We start from the raw sequence: 25,000 nt of genomic DNA, 5'->3' as shown, positions 1-25,000 counted from the left end.
TTAAAGGGATACACCACTCATTTGAATAAGTCTATCTGATTTGTCGTAAACTAAAAGTTGTTTCAGTCCATAAGACTAGGCCTTTAAAAGGTATTTGAGTAAGAACAGTTACAACATGCACTCGAGACTGGGCCATTAAAAGGTATCTGAATAAGGATAGTTACAACCTGGCACTACAGACTGGACCTTTAAAATGTATCTGAGTAAGAACAGTTACAACCTGCACTACAGACTGGACCTTTAAAATGTATCTGAGTAAGAACAGTTACAACCTGCACTACATAGCATAAACTGGGACCCAAACATAGCAAGATGTCAAACCAACAAATAAACAAACAAACAAACCAAAGCGATATTAAAGCTGCAATAATGATTTTCTGACAGTATTTTTCACATTATCATCTTGTGACCTGCCATCAGAAGGGCTCATTTAGTCATGGTGTCCTACACAATCAACCCTGCGCCACCAGCAGTGAGTCTGTTGTTATTCCATCACTTATTTTCTTTATTGACAAAACCTGCACTGTGTTTTAGCTCCACCTACTTTTCAACCATCCTATGAAAGCATTCTTGTAGTTGATGCTGATAAAGTTGTGTGCGTAAAAAAAACTCCTGTTTACTAACCAGGTGCACAAGCATTCTGCACAGTAACATACAGTATAGAAGAGACTGGGTACAGCTTGCTAGGCAGGACAACACTGGTGTAGGTGCAACCTTCTCACTCCTAGGGGCCTGGTCGTTGCGCTGCCCTACTGTCGGTCTGGTGAGGGTGTAGACTACCCTACTGTCTGTCTGGGGAGGGTGTAGACTACCCTACTGTTGGCCTGGGGAGGGTATAGACTACCCTACTGTCTGTCTGGGGAGGGTGTAGACTACCCCACTGTCGGTCTGGGGAGGGTGTAGACTACCCTACTGTCAGTCTGGGGAGGGTGTAGACTACCATACATGTCTGTCTGGGGAGGGTGTAGACTACCTTACTGTCTCTGGGGAGGATGTAGACTACCCTACTGAGTGCTTAGGCCCCCCAAGTTCAAATGCCAGTGCCAATGGCAGGAGTATGTACCTAGCATGGATGCATGCATGTCACGCAAACATGGAAAGAATATGTAAAATAATCAATGGATTAAAATAGGTTAACCCTTGTGTGGTTTTGGTTACCAATGTTCTGGTGGACCCACGGCATTATTGTGATTTTAAAAAACAATTCATGTAGAAATACTTAAAAGATGTTAACTTTATCTCAATTACAAGCAATCTAGACAGCATACAGTACATATGGTTCATGTTTCCCATTTACCTCTGTTAGATCACATTTATCAATAACAGTGCTATATGGTTTTTTGTGATAAAATGTGATTTAAAGTAAAACTCCATTAAATCAAGACATGAAAGGAATAAATCATGTTTATCTTGAAAAATAGACATGAAACAAGGTGGAGGCACACAGTTAAGGTACATAGTGAACCTTTTTGTTTAATTGTTACCATATTTACTTGTTTTCATCTACAATTCCCACCCTTTTGGGTCCAGTATGTAATATAAATGTGTAGCACAGAGTGCACTCAATGAAAATGTGTTCTTTTATATGTTCTTCACAGAAGATGAGCCAAGGCCAATGAGTCCTGGGTCAATTTGGCATCTGGCATCATTTCTCTTTTAGGAAACATTGACCACAGACCAGAACACCACACAAGGGTTAACGTTTAAAAATGAGTTAACCCTCCTGTTATCCTTGGGGTAAATTTGACCCCATTCAATGTTTAATGTATCTAAATAAATGGTTGACATCATTTTTTTTTGCTTATTATTATTTCATGACTTTTTCAAATTTTATGAGGACAAATGGGTAAACATAAAATGAACATGATGATATTTGTTTAATGTCCTGTACACACTTTGTACACATCTGTGTTCCAGGCTGTTTTAACTGTATAAAACATAAACAAATTTCAACATTTTACACACATTTGTTTTGATTATTTAGAATGATATTGAGGTGACTATTACATGCTAATTTATAATCTTAAAAAGAGTTCCCTCTGCTTTAGGGCCCTAATTTAACATACCATACCTGCAGTGCAAGAACCACTCATAGTTCATATGGGGGAGGGGAGACTACCCATGAGAACTCTGATATTTCCTGTGAAATGGGGAGGGGGTGTGTGCATATAACCCACTTTGTGAGAACTCTGATATTTCCCGCAACATGGGGGCGGGGCCATATGGTTCCTGCAACACAGGGAGGGGAGGGGGCATAATACCCACATAGCGAGAACTCATTTACATAACTTTGTTTACGCAACATAGGGGAGGAGCAAACATAAATGCTTGCATAGCAGCCTTCTAAACAATTTATCTTGGTGCTCTGTGTGGTTGTGGTTAGAGATGTTGTCAGTGAAGTTTTGTCACAGCTCTTTGACGGTGAAAGTGACATGTGTCTGAGACCCTGATTATGAAGCATCCTCCTCTGATGAGAATGAGACCCTTAGTGCAGATGCTCCTGTTGTCGCTCAACCACAAGCAGACACGTTACTTTTCAAAAACTGAAAGTTATCATGGTACCGCTCCCCACTTGAACAACAGGGTAGGCTTAATGCTGCTAATATATACAAATGGTTCCAGACCCCACCAGATATGCTGTCAGCCATGTCCAAGACATAAAGTCAGCATTCAAGCTCTTCATAACACCATTAGTTGAGAAGGATATACTTGCTTCATAAACATGTCTTCTATGAAACTAGTGACAATAAAATGTCAATAACACACATTTAGTTGTTTATTTGACTTCATTTTGCCTGATTGCATCCATAAATGTGCACATGTTTAATGGAGAAGTGCCTCATTTGCATATATAAACATAAAATTCAGAAAACTTGCAATATATTTTTTCTTAGTTTATATGTATATAACAAACTGGGAACGTTTCATAGTGATATCTATTCAAATTTGTTTTTGCCTATTAGAGGGTACTATACACGGTTACTACACTGTTTGTAGCCTGTGTGTAATTCTGTTCAATTCAATAACATCATTAATATTATTATTCAATTATCAGGCATGTGTTTAGGTTGTCTATTACTAATGGTTTGATTGGGTGTTGTGTTTGTAAATAGATGTTTTAAAAAAAAATTATGGCATTTTACAATACAAAACTTTGAAGTTGTTTTCTGAAAAACTAGTTTTTATGCATTTTACTTACACACAAAGAGTTGGAACTCCATTTCCCTAGTACCTACACACACCAAGCTTTCCACATTTCTTCCCATCCATATTATGCTTCTTTCTATAGAAAGGTTTGTTGATATATATCATTCATAGCCGGGTTTATAGTACATTTTATACCTTCTTTTTTGTATGACAGTAGACAGTATTTCCTGATGTATGGGCTGATAAGAGGACATAGCCACAAAGTCTTTCTATACAAAGTTTCGTTTTGAATGTATCAACAAAATGAAACCTATAGTTTTTGAATCTGGCATTATCCATTTTGGTGATGTGAGTCTTGGCGATACATGCAAATACGTGCATATTTAATGGGGGAAGTGCCTCATTTGCATATATAAACATAAAATTCAGAAAACTTGTAATAGATTTTTTCTTAGTTTATATGTGCATAACAAACTGGGAAAGTTTCATAAGTGATATCTATTCAAGTATTTCTTTTTCCCTACTAGGGGGTGCTGTCTCACCAGGAGAAGCAACAGCAAGTCTTTGGAATGCTGACACTGGAAGGGCAATATTTCCAGCCACCATATGTCTCTCTAAAGACATTCCATATTACTTGTGTCATATGCTTTGATGACAGAGAAACAACACAGGGCGGGCGGGCGGGCGGGCGGGCGGGCGATAGCGTGACAAACTCGCAGCAAAGATCTTTCTTTAAAATGTTATGTCAATCAGTGAGATTCTTATGGTCATTTATTTAAAAAAAAATTAGATAGCCACATAATATATATTCTGGATGTATAATGGGGTGGGTGGGGGTACTATTTTATTTAAATGGTTATTTAGGTATGTCAACAAGGAAACATAAAGCACCTGAAACATACATTTGGGTAACAGTTTTGATTATGATAATTTTCTGGAAGTTTAAACTGCTGGGGTCAAAATGACCCCAAGGATAAAGAATGTAAAGTAAATTTGAGGATAGCAGGAGGGTTAAGTCAATTAATTTCATGGATTGTCTGGAGGTTGCGGATGGAGGAGGCCCAGAGACACAGCATGTACATAGGGCCCAGTATTTCTTGCCCACCCCACCCCCCTTACCCTCTCCCTGGAGCTGGGAGGGAGCCAGAAGCTCCATCATGTAGTCAGTGTCGAGCTGTAGAGTTCCTACGTCACTACGCAACAACACCCACGTCAGACACGGCAGGAAGTCATCTGCTCCAAATACCGCACCTAGAGAGGAGGAGGGGAGGAGAGGAGAGAGAAAGAGAGGAAGGGAGAGAAAGAGAGGAGAGGAGGAGGATGTGAGGAAGAGGAGAGAGGAGAAGGGAGGGGGGGAGGGGAGAGAAAGAGGGGAGAGGAGGAGGAGAGATGAGAATGCGACCGTTGACTAAAGTTGAGAGAGGGAACCTTGAAGAGGAAAAGTTGGATTTTTCAGGTTGAAGGACTGAGAACATTCTCCATGTTGTCTCTTTTCTCTCTTTTGCTCTCTCTCCTTCATGTCCCCCTGTTAGTCTAGTGTTTATGTCTTGTATTAGGTTCACAGTTTAGTTTAGTTCTGTTTAGTCTTGTTTCATTAAAAAAAACCTGGACTTGCTGCCTGCTATTGGGTCCTATTACACCCCCACATCGTGACATGTTGAGGGACAGAACATTCTCCATGTTGAGGGACAGAACATTCTCCATGTTGAGGGAAAGAACATTCTCTATGTTGAGGGACAGAACATTCTCCATGTTGAGGGACAGAACATTCTCCATGTTGAAGAACAGAACATTCTCCATGTTGAAGAACAGAGAACATTCTCCATGTTGAGGGACAGAACATTCTCCATGTTGAATGACAGAACATTCTCCATGTTGAATAACAGAACAATCTCCATGTTGAAGAACAGAACATTCGCCATGTTGAATGACAGAACATTCTCCATGTTGAGGACCAGAACATTCTCCATGTTGAATAACAGAGAACATTCTCCATGTTGAAGAACAGAACATTCTCCATGTTGAAGACAGAACATTCTCCATGTTGAATGACAGAACATTCTCCATGTTGAAGAACAGAACATTCTCCATGTTGAATGACAGAACATTCTCCATGTTGAAGAACAGAACATTCTCCATATTGAAGGACAGAACATTCTCCAGGTCCTAATTCAGATACAGGTCTGATTTGTTTTAATTAGCTGGCCTCCACTGCATTCAATTTATAAATTAAACCATAAACTGTGACTTCAGTGTCCTCCATGTTTACATCCATCATCATTATTGTTCATTTGCGTATGCGGGCAGTGTGCGATCCATAGCATCATCTTTGGGTGAGCCCCGTCGTCGGGGGGGGGGGGGGGGAGGGGGGGGGGGTGCGCGGCGCGCCTCTCAGCAGAAAAAAACTCAGAGCGTGTTTTTATAGTCACATATTTGTCATGTGTAGGTGGGTTTTCCAGCAAACTCACCACTCTCGCTGCCGTTGAATTCGTAAGGGCTGCTACCACATAGTAGTACTTGGTGGCATCCGCGGTAATATTCCTGAGAGCGAATTGGGCTTCGCGCGAACCAAGCGTTGGCACTCTGCGCAGCTTGAGTGAAACTGCGTTCAAAGTTCTGCGATCTGCGTTCTGTTGTTCAGTTGACATGTTCGATATAATCTCCGAAATACGTCCAAGGGTCACAAATGTAGGAATGCAGTAATGATAGCGTAGACGGAGTCGTGTTCCGATGCAAAAACACTAGTTTATTACGCACGCTACTGTCTCACAAACAACACTTCCATTCAACTTTCACTGTCTCTCTTTATCTACGTCATCCCCCGCTAAGGGTCATGGGAGATGTAGTAAACACCACAAAAGGCTAGAATGCCGTGAATTGTGTCCCAGTAAGTAGCCACTACACGCAAATCATTAATCATACATCCAAAATAGCATACGTTTATTATTATACACGATGATGATACAGCTCCCAGGGGAGCTTTAGAGACCCCCAGGGGAGCTGATGTCTGATCTAGGGGAGCTATAGCTCCCAGGGCTCCCCTCTTGGATCGCACCCTGTATGCGGGTCAGTTCAAGAGCGTAACCAGTTCACACTGGAATCTGATATTGGCCACATCTAAAAAAGAATGTGACCTGCCGGACAATTTTTTTTTTAATCTGAGCAATAAATCAGAATTGAGCAATAAGGTTTGCAGTGTGAACATAGCCTTAGTCTAGTGACAAAAAAAGAGGAGGGAGACATAACTGTAGATGAAGAAGAATAGAATCCCATTAGATGATAAGTAAACTACTGGTTATATTTCGTATGGCTTATCGCGTCCCGCTCAAGCCTATTGAGATACCCCTTATCTCCTGTACCTACTGTACTCCACCACGAACACAACTTATACACCCACACCTGACCGGGTCCCGCCTCTATGGAGGCGTAGCCTATAAGACCATGGTCCTGGTCACCAAACACCCTTCCTCTATTTTCGTTCCATCATATTGGATGCAATGCACCTTATGTAACTAGTAGTATGAAAAAGATTGGAGGAATTGCGTAATGTTGAAAGCTTACCGGAGGTTGCGTGCCCCTGGCATCTTCGAGGCATGTTTCAGCGACACGACGGGCCTATGTTGATGTTCCTCATCTGTCGGCAGCCAGATCAAGGTGCAGCGTACAAGGTTGGCTATCGAGCCGAGTTGTACAACGGTGAGCCCTGTGTCATTAGGCACGAGTATTAGTGTTAGTAATGCTGGGTTGTTGTTACACAACCATGTTGTGTGTCGGCGCCAGGGGGGGATGGTTTGGTGAACGTTCACTGCGGTGAACGTGTTCCAAACGGTCCTGCAAGCGTGCTGTTAAACAACTAATGCTAGCTACATGCTAATACTAATGCTACATGCTGAACTCTACTGCTACGCTGTTCTAATGTCTCCGCCGTGAGATGTTGTCACTTCTCCCTCCTCTTGCCCGGTTCATCAATGAAGGTCAGTCGGTAGCTGATGTGGGGGTTTTGCTGAGTCTTATTTACCTTTTTACGGGGAAATGGGTTGACAACAGGGTAGGCCGTGGCTAGGTAGCCTAGCCAGGTACGTTACCTTTGTGTTCCGGCGGGGTCTGTTGAACGGTGTCCCCATCTGGGAGCGATGCGTGAGCTCGGCGGTGTAGCAGAGCTATACTACTGCAGGATGGGACTTAACGGCGGGTTAGGGCTCAGCTGGCTAGTTCCTATCCACATTGACGTCGGGTAGTGGGGCTATGGGTCCAGCCGACATTGTAAACATGTTGCGTGTTGTGCGCAGGCGGTTGTTGATCTGGGTTCCACATCGCCTCACGCTAGGCTGTAGTAGTGTAGTGGGCTACTGTTTTGTTCTGTCACTCTGCTATGAGAAGGTCTGTCTATGCTACAGCTTTCTCTCCTCTCAACCATTCATGCTGACGGTCAATCGGTGTCTATTGGGGGAGTATGCGGGGGCGGGCTTTGTTTACCTTTTTTGGTAAATGGGCTAAGCTAGGGCTGGTGTGCTGTTGTGAATATTTTGAATGAAGGCGGGACTAGTTCGCTCTGGTCCGCCTCCCCTTAACGTTGTGTATATGGGTTTGCTCATTCTACAGTATTTTGTGGTTTAGTTCTTTTATTCATTTAACCCTTTCATGGTGCACACCACAGTGGAGGTTGCTGTTTGCAACCACCAATGGTGCTCCGTGTTAACATCAGTCCTTTGCTTTTGACATATTGAAACAGTGCCCCGCCTGGCCGACGCCATGGGTGGGTCGGCCTGGCGAGTGGCTGGTGGGCTGCTAAAGCCTGTACCGCCACGGTATGGAATTGGCAGCGATTAGAACTGTGTTCGAATTGCTGTTTTTTCTATTAAAAAAATGGTGTCTGGTGGCGGGGCCTTGAGGGCCAGCCGACGTCGACACATCGCGCGAGGTTGTTGACGTTATTAGCTTTGACCCAACCGCAAGCTATAACCGTTCAGGGTTCCCCTCTCCGCAGGGGATTTTGGTCTTCTGCTGGAGCGTGGGCGGTATTGTCCTAGGCCCCACACCGCCTCACACCGCACAGCCAGAAGAAGAGAGAGCATGGCGGCCATGTTTTCCCCCGCCGGAGGTATCCTGGGCGTTGAATCGACAGGTGTCCACAAGGCCGACAGCCTTGGCGGCCGAGGGATCGGCCATGTTGCATGGGTTCGGCTTGAACAACAAGCCGTCACCGTCCTGCCGTGAGCAGCCCCCTCTCCGATCACTCCCTTCCCCAACACCAGCGGAAAAAGTGGGCTCTGATTGTTTCCTTTGGCTGCGGGCCGCGTGCCTTCGTTGAAGCGCGGGCGGCCCCACTTTTCGCTTCTCATGGGGACAGGGGCTGACACCCAGTTGATGGCTGAGCCTGGGTCTGTCCATGAGAATGTTGTGCTGTCAAGCGGCTCCCACACCATAAGCTGTGTTGGTTGAGCCTGGTGTTACGTCTGTCAACTATAAGTGTTGTCAGCAGGGGGGCTCGAAACCTTTTGAGGCACACAGTGCAGGCTTCCCCGGCCTCGCCTTCGCCAGGCCAGGTATCATGTTGGTGCCTCCCACTCCTGAAAGATTGGCAGTGGTCTCGCAGGCACACGTGATTTGGGTGGTAGTAATATCACTGCAGGGCTACGATGTGTAGGAACCCATGGGGTCCTTACACCTTGCATGTCCGGCTGCAGAACAACTCCTCAGCATGTTCTGGAGGGGTGTTCAGTGGGGGGGCTTTTTTCACCTAGAAAGCCCCCCGTATCAAACCGGCCCTTTCTGTCGGGGTCCCCCCTTGGGTGCGATTGCCTCATAGGTGGTGTCAGGGTCAGATGTCCCGACACGGAACGCTCTGCTCGCACGGTTCCAGGGTTGGCTACGCACAGCGGGTGGGACCGGGCCAACTATCTAGAGTTCCTGGCGGACCTGCGCCACATGGCGGCGGTTGCGTTGGGAGTGTCATCACATATGACTACGGCAGTACCATATGTCGAGGTGGATGGAGAGAACGCTGAGGCGGGGACTTGTGTTTACACAACGGGGCCTCTGCGTCGTCAGGGGTTACGGAGTGTATTCTGCCCTGACGACGTTCTGGTCCTTCGCGGTCAAGGTGGATCGTCAGGTCTCGTACCAGGCAGGTCCCTACCAGCCTGGGGTTGCTGTAGACTGGAAGTAGAGTACTCCTCTTCCCAGTCAACGGTTGGAGGGCTATGGGCATCCCTCTCAGAGCGTGTTGTCAACACGCTCGGGAGGTTCCGTCCTAGCACAGTTACGGCGCTGTCTCACGTCACGTTTTTCACCGACGCCTCCCTCGCTGCTGACGCGTCGGGCCAACGCAGTAGGGGGCAGCTGGCAAACCATTGTGTTTGTTCAATGTGTTGGTGTTGAAAGCGGTCCTTCTGGTCCTCAAACGGTGTTGATCAGGACGGACGATACGACGTCAGTGTCGTGTATCGACAGACAGGGAGGAGTACAGACTGCACCAGGCGGCGGGCGGCTGGCTATGGGCGTCCTCCATCTGCGAGGCCTGAGGGCTCCCCACATCCCTGGCAGGGAGAATGTGGGTACAGGTGTACTGTCGCGGGGCGGTCCTCATCCTGACGGGTGGGGATTACGTCCGGACATAGCCAGGCAGGTCTGGGACCGATGCCGTGCCGCCTGGGATTCTTCCCCATACATCAGTTAGGTCAGTTGTTGGGACGGGTACGTTGAGGGGCGCAGGTTCTTGATCCTGATGGTGTTACCATCCGGAATGCGCATGCTCCCTCCACTGTCGCGCTTACGCGGGCAGATGACGTATGTTCCAAGTGTGGTGTAAGGCGGGGGGCCGGGACCCAGTCTCCTGCCCCCTGGATGCTGTCCTTAGTTACCTCCAGTCTCTCCTTGATAGACTGTCGGCTTCGACGGTGAGGGTATATGCAGCAGCTATATCCTCCTATCATGAGGGATTTGAGGGGATGTCTTGTTCAGCCACCCTCTTGTGAAGCGTTTCCTGCTTGGCGCTCAACACGTTAAGCCGGTGCAATGCTCCTTGGCTCCGACTTGGGATCTTCAATTGGTCCTCGGTCGGTTGTCCTTGGCCCCGTTTGAGCCGTTCGAGCAGGCGCCGTTGGAACAGCTGTCGTTCAAGACCGCGTTCTTGCTGGCCGTCACCACGCGTGGGTGTGCTTTGTGCTCTCTCGGTACGTCCAGAGTGCCTGTCTTTCGTCCGATTGCGGTGCCACTCTGCGGCCTAATCCTGCCTTCGTGCCTGTAAATATCCGGAGTTCTTCCGCTCCAGGGATATTGTGGTTCAGGCGTTTCATCCGCCTCCTCACGGTAGTGAGTTAGATGCGGGCCTTCACCTGTCATGTCCGGTCCGTGCTTTGGGAATTACCTCAGCCGTACTCAGGACCTCGGGGTCACCGTTCAGCTTTTTGTCTGTCACGGTGGTTCTCATGCCGGTAAGGCACTATCGAACAACGCCTGTCCCATTGGTTGTGCGAGGGCATTGCCCTCTGCTACACGTTGGCTGGGCAGGATCCCCCTGGGGGCGTCAGGGCGCACTCCACTCGTGGGGTGGCTACCTCTGCCGCTCTCCTGGGTGGGGCTTCGGTGGAGGATCATGGTCCTCCCCGGGCCCCTTTGTAAGGTTTTACCTCATGGACATGACCGGCGGTTCTGTCTCCCAGGCGGTTCTGGGGTCTGTGGCCTTTCCTGCTTCCCGTCCTTTGGTAGGGTAGCAGGAGTGTGTGGGTATGGGCCACAGTGTGTTAGGTCACACGTGGTTCCGCCTGTGCTGTGTGTTCAAGCGGTTCTAGTTCCCTCTTGTTCACACTCAGGTGGAGTTGACTGCGCCCCCCCTTCGTTAGGAAGGATGGGGTGACAGGGCTCCCCGCACCCCTTGATGTGGGCTTACGGGTCCTCAGGGGGTACATCTGTCGGGTCTCGCGTCCGCTCTAACCCATATCTCAATAGGCTTGAGCGGGATGCGATAAGCCATACGAAATATAACGATAGGTTATGTATATAACCTAGTTATATGAGTATTGGCTGAGCGTCCCGCTCTAAGCGGCCCTGAGTTCCCTTTTGAGGGATCTTTTACTGGAACGGGATTTTGGCGAGGAAGGGTGTTTGGTGACCAGGACCATGGTCTTATAGGCTACGCCTCCATAGAGGCGGGACCCGGTCAGGTGTGGGTGTATAAGTTGTGTTCGTGGTGGAGTACAGTAGGTACAGGAGATAAGGGGTATCTCAATAGGCTTGAGCGGGACGCTCAGCCAATACTCATATAACTAGGTTATATACATAACCTATCGTTCTCAACGTGTGGTCCGGGGATCCCCAGGGATCCTCAAGGGTCCCCAGAGAAATGGGGAATAGTTTAATGTTTCACTGTCATCCCTCTACCTGTATGATTGATAACTCCTGTACTGTATATATAATTTTTCCATACTGTGTATATGGTATATGGAGTATATATTTAACAAGTGTGTTAAATGTACATTTCTACCCATATGTACTTTTCTGAGAGTATACTTGCAATGTAATTTTGTACCTCTTATGTGCTTTCAGTACTAATTCAAAGCACATGTTTAATATGATAATACTAAGTCATTCATATGCTGTAAGTGTAATCTAAGTACACTTTAAAAAAATTAAGAGTAAGAAAGTAAAACTTTTAACACACTAAACACAACTTAAGTGGTTTCAGTTTAACACAACTTTAGTATACATTCTGACAGGGGTGTAAAAAGTACCCAGAAATTATACTTAAGTGAAAGTATGGGTACCATCTCAAAATCGTACTCAAGTAAAAGTATCTGGCTAAAAACACACTTGAGTAAAAGTAAAAACGTTTCTACTTTTAAATGTACTTAACCTGTTCCACACGATCCGAAAATCCGCATAAAATATATACCTAGGTAAATGGAATATTGCTCCACTTCTACAAGGGCTATTTGCATATTCTTATCTAGGTATCTAGGTACATCTATGGACCTCAGTGTCAGAAATATTGTGTCTATTACTAGGCTTGCTTAAATTGTGATGAAACAAAGGAGAATATGAATTATGATTTTTCTTTGCATCTTTGACAGTGAATAACACCATGATAATAATGACCAAACTTAAAAAACGTTCAGTACCTTCTTGAGATCATGTGTACAAAGAATCTAACGGAATTAATAAAGGGAAGATGATAAAACCGAAGGTTCTGTAGATACAGTACTGAATTCTCCTATCCGGACCAATGCAATTTGAAATATTATTATAGAATATAGAATATGATACTTATACATTACCTTATTATAGCCAATTCGCACATTTATATATATATACATATATTATCTTTCAAATGCCCGAGTTCAATTTGGATTTAGTATCACCAGGCGTGCATAAGAACAGATAATGATATCTACTGTAATCTAGTGTACTTTTTTATTTTCCCCACAGTGCAACCGTTTTGAAACTAATTTCAGATCTAATTGTTCCTACATGCTAACAATAGGGAGGAGAAACTAACTGTGTTTCAATATTTGTCAAAAACGTTACCTTTTGTGGCTTATTATCGCGAATCATAACAATTATTGATATGATTCATTCAGAACGCTGAACTTTGAACCCCCCAGTCTCTGACAGGAAATTCCAACGCTGGTCGACAGCTATGCATGTCCTCTACAAAATGGCGGCAAAAAGGCTACAATTCCCATGGTTCAAAATGTCCATTTCCGTTTCAGGCTTGGAATAGACTATCGAAAATCTAAAACTTAAAACTATCTAAGGACACTTTTACCTTTTGCTAAACCAACGTATTGATGATAATATACATTCTACATGCTTTTGTGACATGTTAGTGATGTTAATACTTGAAAACGTTTGATTTTAAAATCGCAAATTTTTTGCATCACTTTTTTGAAAATATGGATCTATGACCATAATGTCATTTTGGGGTCGGTACCATTTACATTTACATTTACATTTAGTCATTTAGCTGACGCTTTTATCCAAAGCGACTTACAAGTTCTGTACGACAAGCCATCAGGAAGGGCACAACTCTATCAGCTGAGCAACAATGTTCATCAAAGTGTTGAGTGCTACAGTGTAGGTTAGTTTATTAGGACAAGTGCATGACAGTACGGTTAGTTAGGGTTAGATTTTTTTTTTTTTTTTTTTTTTTTTTTTTTTAATTCAGATAATGGTTGAAGAAGTGCGTCTTTAGTCGACGGCGAAAGATTGGACGTGATTCGGCTGTCCTAACTGGGGTGGGTAGTTCATTCCACCATTGTGGGGCAAGGACTGAGAATAGGCGACTTCTCTTTGATGACCCTCCCGGAGCTTGGATAGGAGTAGGTCTGAGGCGGCCAGAAGATGCAGAGCGTAGGGGTCTTGAGGGTGTGTAGTTAGAGACCATTGACCGGAGGTAGGCGGGAGCGGTTCCCTTTGCCGCACGGTATGCTAGGTCGAGGGCCTTGAAGCGGATTCGTGCAGCAATGGGGAGCCAGTGCAGGTCCCTAAGAAGTGGGGTGACATGGGCCGACTTCGGTAGGTTTGAGATCAGGCGGGCCGCTGCGTTCTGAATGAGTTGAAGAGGCTTAGTGGCAGTGGCCGGGAGGCCAGCGAGCAGTGCATTGCAGTAGTCGAGGCGGGAGATGACTGTTGATTGGACGAGGAGTTGGGTGGCTTCTTTTGTCAGGAAGGGGCGTATCCTTCTGACGTTGCTCAGGAGGAATCGGCAGGTTCTGGTCGTCGCTGCGATGTGAGCAGAGAAGTTCAACTGGTCGTCGAGGACAACACCAAGGTTCTTGGCGGTCGGGGACGCAGTCACAGCTGCATTCTCGACTGTGATTGAAAGGTCGGTTAGGGGGGAGGATTTGGCCGGCAGGTGGAGCAATTCTGTTTTGCTTAGGTTCAGTTTGAGGTGGTTGGACGTCATCCAGGCTGAGATGTCGGACAGACAGGCCGAGATCCGCACAGAGACGTGGATATCTGAGGGAGGGAAGGAGAGGAAGAGTTGAGTATCGTCGGCATAACAATGGTAGGAGAAGCCATGAGACGTGATAATGTTACCCAGTGATTTAGTGTAGAGGGAGAAGAGAAGGGGTCCTAAAACCGAGCCCTGGGGGACACCCGTCCGCAGGGGGCGGGTGGCCGACAGGGTCCCTCTCCATGACACTTGGTAGGAGCGGTCATTGAGGTATGATGACAGCCATGTCAGCGCAGAGCCAGCCACTCCCATTCCTGCGAGGGCCGCAAGGAGGATCTGGTGGTTGACTGTGTCGAAGGCTGCAGATAGATCTAGGAGAATCAGGACAGAGGAGAGGCCTTTCGCTTTTGCTAAGTGAAGTGCCTCTGTGACCGCAATGAGGGCTGTCTCTGTGGAGTGACCAGTCCTGAAGCCTGACTGATTAGGGTCTAGGAGGTCATTCTGTAAGAGATAAGTAGTAAGTTGGTTGGATACAGCACGTTCAAGTGTTTTAGAAAGGAAGGAGAGAAGAGAGACAGGACGGTAGTTGCCTATGACAGTAGGGTTCAGGGTTGGTTTTTTTATGAGCGGCGTGACTCTGGCTTGTTTTAGGGAGGTGGGGACCACCCCCGAGTTGAGTGAGGAGTTGATGGTTGCAGTTAGGAATGGGAGGATGTCTGGTGCTATGGTCTGGAGGAGTGGGGAGGGTAGCTGGTCCAGCTGGCAAGTAGTCGGACGGTTTGACGTTACCAGTGTCAGGGTCTCTGCTTCTGTAATGGGAGAGAAAGATGACAGAGTGAAGGATGAGGTTCTCGATTCAGCATTTGGAATGGGTGGGGGTTGGGAGAAGGAGCTGCGGATGTTCTCCACTTTTTCCTCAAAGAAGATCGCAAAGTCTTCGGCAGAGAAAGATGAGGGAGGGGGGGGTGGGGGGGGAGTGAGGAGGGAGGACATGGTAGCATGCAGTTTGCGAAGATTCTTGGCAGAGGCCTCGATCCTATGGTGGAAGAAAGAAGCTTTGGCATTAGTGATGGTTTTGGAGAATGTTAACAAGAGGTTGTGATATGTGTCGATGTCAGCAGTGAGGCGTGACTTTCTATACTTCCTTTCAGCTGCTCTCAGGACCTGTCTTTGTTCTCTCACTGGATCTGTCAGCCATGGACTGGGTGGGGAACGGCGGGCAGGTTTCTCAACGAGGGGACAGAGCTTGTCGAAGGAGGTTGCCAGGGCTGAAAGGAGGGTGGAGGTTGCCATCTCTGTGGAGAGAGCAGAGAAGGTGTCACTCAAAGGTAGAGCGGATAGTATGTCAGAGGAGAGGGTGGAGGGGGATAGGGAGGGCAGGTTGCGTCTGAGTGAGACTGTTTGAGTTGGGGTGAAGACCTTTCGGTTAAGCATGAGAGTTAGTGAGAAGGATATGAAGGAATGGTCAGATACATGTAGGGGAGTTACCGTGGTGTTAATGATGCTGGAGTTACGGGAAAATATGAGATCCAAGGAGTTGCCTGCTTTGTGGGTGGGAGGGTACCGACCCTAAGGGGTGAAACAGGTAAAAAGTAGAAGTAAAAACTTTTTTTTATTGCAAGGGATAGACCAGGAGTCTCAAACTCATTCCATCGTGGGCCAAGTTTTCATTTGATATGAAATTATTCTTCTGATAGCATGTGTTTAATCAAAGATCCCCGCTTTCTAGTCTTGCACAAGGACCAATCAGCATGGGTATGGGCAAGTTCATTTTCCATTGATGGGGATTTGATTGGCTGTTTTTAAATAAGGTGCGGCCACATTATTAATAACGTTAACGTTAGTTCGGCCAGAGAAACAAATATACTAATTAAAATAGTTGGACTTCAATCATCAATCAATCATCAAATTTGCTGATGACACAGTAGTGGTGGGCCTGATCTCTGCCAACGATGAGAGGGCCTACCTGGAAGAGGTAAAGGTTCTAGCGGGATGGTGTCAAGAGAACAGCCTCTCCCTGAACGTCAGCAAAACAAAGGAGATGATTGTGGACTTTAGGAGGTCGGGGGTGAGGGACTACAGCCCCCTCAGCATCGACGGAGCACCAGTTGAGAGAGTGAACAGTTTTAAGTACCTCAGAGTCCACATATCCGAGGACTTGACATGGACCACACACATTGACAGTGTTATCAAGAAGGCACGACAACGCCTCTACTTCCTTAGGCGCCTAAGGAAGTTCAAAGTGAGTCAGAAGATCCTCAAGAACTTCTACTCATGCACAATAGAGAGCATCCTGACTGGCAATATCACCTCCTGGTTTGGGAATAGCACTGCACAAGACCGTAGCAGACTACAGAGAGTGGCCCGTTCAGCCGAACGCACAATTGGAGGGGGGCTTCCCACTCTCCAAGACATTTACAACAAGCGCTGTATGGGTAAGGCTAAGAGAATAATCAAAGACCCCAGCCACCCAAACAACTGCCTCTTTGAACTGCTGCGGTCAGGCAAGCGATACCGGAGTCTCATGGCAAGCACAGCGAGACTCAGAAGGAGCTTCTATCCCCAGGCCATCAGGATGCTCAATGAACAATGAACAATAACAGAACATCAAATACACCCACAACACACACATCCACACGCACTTTAAATAAACAACACACTGTAGCACCCACTTTACCCACTTTAGACACTAACACACACTTTATATTTATTGGCATCAATACATACATGCACCTCATTGCACCTCACCACCACAAGGTGGCACCACAAGCTAAGCTATACCTCACCATTCTACACTGTACTGTATAGTAGCTGACTGTATAGACTGTACAGAAGTAGAGACTGTACATATACTGTATATATGTATATTGAACATTTTTGTTTTGTTTACACTTGTTTACGTACTTGACTTTCTATTTTATACTTATATTATACTATTTTACACTATCTTGTTATTTTATCTAGCACACTCTCAGGAGCAAAACAGAAAGAAGCATTTCATGCAAAAGTATTCTGTATGACAACTAATAAAGAAACTTGAAACTTGAAACTTGCAAGATTTGTACTTTGTATGTCTGCATTTTAAATGTAAGGAGTAAAAAGTATGTTTTTTTCTCTGAAATGTAATTGAGTAAAAGTACAAGTATACAAACCTAATAATACTTGAGTAAAGTACAAATCCCCCAAAAGTAACAAAGTACAATTACTCAAGTACTTTACACCCCTGCTTTCTGAATACATAAAAAGTATACAAACGTTTTAGAATTTGGGCTGTGTATTCTTTTATTATGGAATTATGGACTTAGATCTTACGGAATGTGGGGTCCGTGAGACAAGGTTTGATCAAACAGGGTCCCCAGCCCATTTGGGGTCTTTGTATGTAAACAGTTGTTTGTAGCCCACATACCAACAGAGTAGTCAGAGTTAAGTAACTGAGCGGCTCAGCTTCGCTCACTTTCTCACTAGGCTCAGATCAGTATACTCTGTCAAATGTGGATGGGTCATTAAAGGCATCCGTGTTTGTCACAGAAGACAAATTACATTGTATAAATAAAGGTAAACAAATAATACATATATTTTACATTAATAAATGAATAATTAATACATAATTTAGCTAACTTAGTTGCTGCTTAGGTTAACTAATTACTGTAAATGTTCCTGACGACCGTTACTAAGCAGTAACTCTACACTGACCAACTAAAAATGTTAAAAAGCACTGAGTACCGCCTTTCTCGTTGCCATTTTGCTAGATGGCAGTTGCTGAACGCTCAGATAGAGCAGAACATTAAGGTGATTCAAAAGTGCTGTCAGCGGCAGGTTGTTTGTGTACCTGCGCTGGTGCTCATGCTGTGGTAGATGCTCTTGCAGACCTTCAGCAGGATCTGCACCTTCTTGCTGGGGGAGAATGTGGCGTGCATGCTGCTCCACCACTGCTGCATGCGCTCCAGCGCCAGGGCATCTGGCACGCCGGCCCCCACAGATCCCCCAAGGTCCTCCAACCTGCGCGCCTCCAGCACCCGCTGGTTGCCACGGAGACGCGGTAGGCTGCCGTCATGGCAGCGAGCGCTCTGCAGGGCAGAGTAGAGGTGGGCGGAGACAGGCTTCAGTGCCACCTTGTGGAGGGCCAGCTCCACCAAGGCTTCTGAGAGAGAGGGATGAAATAAGAGGAAGTCGTATCTATGGGCAGTATTAGAAAGGATGGGGTTAGGTAAAGGTTTCATTGATATGATTAAAGTAGTATACAAAGACCCATCTGCCATGATTACAACGGGTATAATAACCTCCGGAATCTTTCCGGTATCACGCTCAGCTAGACAGGGTTGCCCTCTTAGTCCCGGACTATTCGATCTATCATTAGAGCCTTTAGCACAATATATAAGACAATCCCAATCCATAGAACCAATCGTAATCAAGGGCACACAACATAAAATTAGTTTATATGCGGATGACGTAATACTGTTCATGCAAAACCCCAACACCACATTGCCTCATCTGCTCGAGTTGATTGAGGACTTTGGAGATTTATCGGGATTTAAGATAAATTGGCCGAAGTCGGCTTTCCTTCCACTTAACGCCCCTGCAAAAAAAAAATATAACCCTCCCAGTAGAGATACCTATGGTAAAACACTTTAGATGCTTGGGAGTGGAAATATTCCCCACTATAAGACAAACGGTGAAGCACAATTACATAAAAATCCAAAACAAAATCAAAGACGACCTTGATAGGTGGTCAAAACTTAAAAACTCAGTACAAGCACGGATATCAATAGTTAAGATGGACGTATACCTAGAATCAACTTCTTCAGCTCAATGCTACCGTTACCCCCTCCAGAGGGTTACTGGAAAAAATTACACTCCTCCACATACAAATTTATTTGGAATAACAAACCACCACGTATAAAAAGATCCACCGCACAGAGAAACAAAGCAGACGGTGGTATGGCATTTCCAGATTTTTTCCACTATTTTAAGGCGTACACTTTAAGACCATTGACAACATGGTTTGATCCCCAAGCATCAGTTTCCTGGAGAAAATTAGAGGAAAATATAGTAGCCCCACATAGACTGAAGGACATAGCATACACTAAAATATCAATTAAGCAATGCGAACGGAAATTTGGCCCCATAATTACTCATGCGATCCGGATATGGCGTGAAACACAAAAAAAACATTCTAATCCACATAAATGGCACAATCATACTCCCTTATTCAATAACAATGCACTCTTGATTGGAAAACCTATAAGATTCCCTATATGGGAAAAGCAAGGCATACACTCATTAGGTGATGTTTTTAACAAACAGGGTTTCTGTAGCTATGAAGAAATACGCAAAAAATGTAATCTCACCGAGTCCACAATTTTTTTTTACACACAGTTATTGTTATGTTTGAAGTATCAAGGTGTTCCATTAAAGATACCAATTGAACACCACAGATACCACAAATTCTTCTATGAAAGAGAGACATCGAGAGGTTTTGTTTCAGATTTTTATCATCAATTACTAACGTCCTCGTATGAAACCCTCCACCTAGACTCCGTCTGGAGGAGGGATATACCAGACCTGGAAAGCGATTTTGATTGGCAAGAAGCCTGGGCAAATGTTCGATTTACATCAAGGAACCCAGACCATCAACAAATAAATCTTAACTATATTCACAGGACAAACTTGACTCCTATAAGACTGAAAAAAATGGGTCTTAAACAAGACTCCAAATGCTCCTTATGTACAAATGGGGACGAGGGGACATTTATGCACATGTACTGGGACTGCCCACCAGTTAAAATATTCTGGAAAGAGGTGACCCAGCAATTATCAAATCTCTTAACTCTGAATATACCTGTACACCCCTCTGTATTACTGCTGAATGATGTTTTTCGAGAATGCAGTACATCCACAGCTAAAGAGATTGGTTTTATCGGGTATCACAGTGGCTAAAAAGCTTATAGCATCACGATGGTTCCAACCGGAAAAAATTTACCGAAAGGTCTGGATTATTACATATCTCGATGTGATTTACCAAGAAATATCTACAGCAAGAATTTTGGGTCTCAATGAATCAAAAATGAAAATGTGGTTAGAAGTGGTGGAGATAATAAAAGCTAGCATATAATGGTAGTGTCTGGTTAGGAGCGTGGGATAATGGATGGATTATCCAATGGGGGGTCCGGGAGGGGGGGTACGAGCTAGAGCATATGTGTGTAGGGTATTAGATAGCAGGTATTGGGGGTATATCCTGTATAAGACATTTAACTATATGGTGATTTCATTGGATGTGCACTGTTAATAATGCTTGTATATCTTATCGTGTGTTGTCATGTTTGTTTATATGTTTGTTTAAAAAAGAATTAAAAAATAAAACACAAAAAAAGAAATAAGAGGAAGAACACCATATCATACCGTATCAGACCGCATCAGGCCGCATCAGACCCTATCAGACTAAGGCTGAGACGATATGCCATTTGGAAGAATCAATAAATCGGGACAGAATTATTGATAAATAATTTTTCTTTGTCCCCATTCTAAACACTCAGCCGGAGCTCCCTGGGTCTCCCTGGCACATCTGCCTACGTTGGAATTGCAATGGCGATCGAATCTCGCCAAATGGCAGTATCGCCTACCTTTTGAACTGGGATAGTTTAGTGTGGGGAGTGTCTGTGCTGATTCCTGTCTGTCCTGATTCCCTCTGATGGTGAGGAGTTCTTGCAGAGCAATCGCTCTGAGATTTTCGTTTCCCGTACACGGTTAAGGTTAGGGTTAGGGTCGAGTATACACATACACACGAGTAATCGTGATCGTGAAGGAGTACCTTCTGGCTAAGGTAAGGTCTATTCTATGTCTATTTTACCGAACCTAAAACACATTTTTGTACCGATCACAGTGTCGTATTTTACTGGACCTAAAACATGCTTTTGGTAACGTTCGCAGTTTCGGGGTAAGACGACCCCCCCCCCCCCCCCCCCCCCCCTTGATGATTTTGTGAAGACACATGTATATGGTATATACCTTTGATTTGGAAGTATTTGGGGTTTCCCGGACGTACATTTGCCGCATGTCCTCCCCCCATATCTTCTCCCGTCCTTCCTCTCCTCTGCTCTCTGTCGGTCATGTCTGACTAGAATAAACCTGTAAAAATGCTAAAATAAATCTAAGAAAAAGAATCAGTCTCTCTAGACAAGAGTCTAGACTGTCTGACATAATTATTTTGAGAAGAGGACATCCAGAGCTTTCAATGAGCGTTGGAATTTCTTTAAAACTACACTTCACAAAGGCTTCTAGACCCATCGTATATTCTATATTATAGCTATGGAGACAATAGTATGGCTCATTTGAAAGGAAATTGTATACTCCAACAGGGAACAAACCGTTTAGTTCTACATACCTTCGTTCCTGCGCTATCCCATGCAAAAAATCGTCCCATTTAAAAATAATCCAGTTCCGTTTCCTGGAACGCGAGATATGACGTGTTTTGTGCGCATATGTGCATTTCGTGCTTGTTGCTCGCCTGATACCTATATTATTTCCAGGTCAAAGGTAACATGGCCTTAGTAGAATGATTCACAAACCATGGGGGGGGGGGGGGGGGGGGGGGTCCCTCGCGGAATCCCGGCAGCGACTACCGCGGAGCGGTGAACAGAATACGTTACCTCCTTGGCCGATTTGACTATAGTATTTTTATGATTTACCAGAAGTGGTGAGTCCAATGTAGTCCGGTGAAAACGCACCTTATCATCCATAAGTGTGATAGTTTTGTCCTCTTCATAATAATCTCCAATAGTTCGCGATCGCCATTGCCGGTACCTCTCTACCACTCGTGCTGCCTCTGGAGTGCTCTCAACTCCGGCTGTGACTAATCCTGCCAGCAGTGAGTGAGCAACCCCCCCCCCCCCCCCCCCCCCCCACAGTAAACTAGCCCAGTTCAAAAGGTAGGCGATACTGCCACCTATCGGGATTCGATCGTCATTTCAATTCCAATTAACTCAGAGCTACCAGGATCACACAAGAAGATCTAAATCATCATAAATCAAACCAAAATAATTTTGAGGAATCATGACAGTGGACAGACAAAACAGGACGTTTGGTCACCCTAAGATAGCATGTATGGTAAATCTGTTTTGTAATCAAATAACAGGCTCTGCAAATTTAAACAAATGTATCTCCCTTGTGTTGATGGTGTCAAATATCCCTACCTTGACTGTTATACAGGCCTTCCACAGGGTTCAAGTCTTGGGCCAGTACTGTTCTCATTATTTATCAATGACCTACCTAATGCATGCCAAAACACCAATGTCCAAATGTATGCTGATGACTGTGTCATTTTAAAATCAATACAAGATGCCTCTGCAATTCTGACATCTGCAATGACCCATGTTCAAGACTGGCTAACAAAATCATGTATTTCACTTAATACCAAGAAAACAGTGTGTATGATGTTCACAAAGTCACCAGTAGAGGTCACTCACTCTAATGTGTTTCTGGGAGAGGCGGAGCTGGACATTGTAAATGAGTTCAAGTATCGTGGGGTCACATTGACCTTCAAAAGTCATGTGAAGAATGTGACAAACACAGTCAAGTTTAACATCGAAAACTTCAGGCAGATCAGGCCTTGCCTGCCAGTTAATGCTGCAAGGATGTTACTGCATTCAATGATTTTCTCACACATCGAGTACTGTTTTATCAACTGGTCTCCTTCATATGTCACTACTCTTACACCAATAGAATTACTCTACAAAAAAGCCATAAAAGTATTTGATAGGAAACCAATTTCATTTCATCACTGTAATGTTTTGGAAAAACAAGTTCCAAGTTTTCAAATATACTTGCTTCATGTATAAGGTTCTGCATGGATTTGCCCCTCCCCCATTGAATGAGTTCATCCAACAGAAAGCAGACACTGGCATTACCACCAGGGCCATCAGTAGAGGGGACTGTGAGGTGCCTTTTCGGTATACTACCTTTGCAAAAACTGTGTTCTCTGTAAAAGGTGGTAACTACTGGAATAGCCTACCAGTTGTGATTAGAGAGTGCCCTACATACCCCACCCATGTTCAAGACCCATCTTAAACTGCATCTTAAGGCAAACCAGAACTGTGATAATTTTTAATCTGATTTAGTTTATGTAACTTGTTTCTTGTTTTTATCATTGATTGTCACAATGCTTTTACCTTAAGCATGCTAATTATTTGAAAGATTTTAGCTGTCTTCTGCTATAGGGACTACAGGTGTAAATGAGCATTTCTGCTACAACCCGGCATGTTTACATTTTGTATTTTTGTGCTTGATGTTCATTAACATGTGCTGTCCCTATCAAATAAAATAAAAATAAAATCCCTAAAAACTGCACTGAGCACATTTAAACTTCACAGAGCACATTTAAACTGCACAGAGATCCTTTCTTCTCTGACCATAAGTCTGTCATCCTCCTCCTAAGAAACGGAGAACGACACATGCTCATGTTCTTCTTGTATCCCAGGGCAGTTCAGACAGTATTAGTGAACACGCACCACTCTCTCTTAAAGGAACAAGTCAACATTATGAGAAATCCACTTTACCGTGTTCTCCAGAGTCAGACAAGAAGATAGATACCAATTTCCTCTCTGTGTGTTCAGTAGAAAGCTATCCGGCTGCAAGCTAGTCTAGCTTAGCATAAAAGTATGGAAGCGGATATGGACCAGGTAGCCAAAAACACCTCTCCCGAAGTTTTACGCTAGGCTAGAGGAAATCGGTATCTATCTTCTTGTCGGACTCTGGAGAAGATGGTAAGTGCATTTCCCATAATGTCGGCGTGTTCCTTTAAAAAAACATTAAGTGTGAATGAGGCGTGAGGGAGACGGCTCTCTCACCTGTCTCCCAGTCCGGAGTGTTGGCCATGCTGTCCAGCAGAACCTGCATCTCAGGAGAATCAAACAGCGTCTCCCTCAGCGTCGTGAGCGACGACCTCACTTCCTGCAAGAACTCCAACCCTGTGACCCCGTTGGGGTCGACCCCACCCCTCAGTGTCATCTCCACGAACGCCTTGATGCCGTCAGCAAACGCCCCGCCCCTCCGCTCGCTCTGCTCCTGCACGCGGTTGCTCAGCCTCTTCTGCGGGCAAACCAGCCCACCGAGCACCTGTCCCACGGCCGAGAGGCGGTTTCTGACCTTGTTGGCCAGGCGGTGGGTGGAGCACGGGGAGGTGGCCGTCTCCTGCTCCTCCTCTATGCTGCTGATAGAGAGGGAGTCTAGCTCCTGCGAGGGAGGCTGGGGGAAGGAGGACGGCCTGGGCGGAGGTAGCCACACACCGTCATCGATCCAGGACACTCTGTGTGGGGACTGGGGGACGGGGCTGCCCTCGGACCCCTGGCCGGGGGTGGACGGGGTGGTTGGGGTCAGGGTGAGGCCCCCCTGGCTCCCTGCTCTCCTGAGGGGGTGGGAGGGGGAGGTTTTGCTGGGACACCTGAGGACCAAGGCTTCTGTTGGCGTCAGTGGGGTGGGGGTGCACTGGGGAGACTCAGCCGACTGGGCTCTGATCAGACCTGAGAACAGACCTGTTATTAACACAACGGATACCACAGGCCATCAGGCTGCTAAACGAACAATAATCGCTAAACGAACAATAATCATTATGCAACAACCATCAAATGCACACAGCACACACACCCACACGCACACACTCACTCAAACAAACAACACACTGCAGCACCCACTCTCCACACTTTAGATCACACAAACACACTTACACATTATATTTATTGATAAAGGATTTGCACTACAACTCGTACACCTACTGTGAATTGTACCTAAATTGCACCTCGTCCCATTTCTCCATTTCTGCCTTGCACTATATAGTATTATATATTAGTACACTGCACAGTATTGTATATTGTATGGTAACTATGTCTATTCTGCATCGAACATTGTACATATGTCTAAACTGAACACTGTGACCTCATTTTTTTACTTCTAATTTTACTATGT

At 45.3% G+C, this 25,000-nt stretch overlaps 1 protein-coding gene across 1 annotated transcript in view; it reads right to left on the bottom strand.

The window, feature by feature from the left end:
* The window catches only part of rinl (Ras and Rab interactor-like), a gene marked incomplete at its 5' end in the record, with an annotated part of 63,000 nt that overhangs the window by 1,256 nt on the left and 36,744 nt on the right, over positions 1-25,000 (bottom strand). The window contains 3 exons of the mRNA XM_084310065.1: positions 4,267-4,398; positions 17,874-18,185; positions 23,887-24,558. Coding sequence (XP_084166191.1) covers positions 4,267-4,398; positions 17,874-18,185; positions 23,887-24,558 — 1,116 coding nt within the window. The remainder of the gene's footprint in view (positions 1-4,266; positions 4,399-17,873; positions 18,186-23,886; positions 24,559-25,000) is intronic.

The sequence above is a fragment of the Notolepis coatsorum genome (genome assembly GCF_963971535.1).
Source record: "Notolepis coatsorum genome assembly, chromosome: 1".
Taxonomy (NCBI): Eukaryota; Metazoa; Chordata; class Actinopteri; order Aulopiformes; family Paralepididae; genus Notolepis; species Notolepis coatsorum.
Note: the sequence above shows the minus strand (reverse complement) of the source record. Positions and strands in the feature narration are given on the sequence as shown.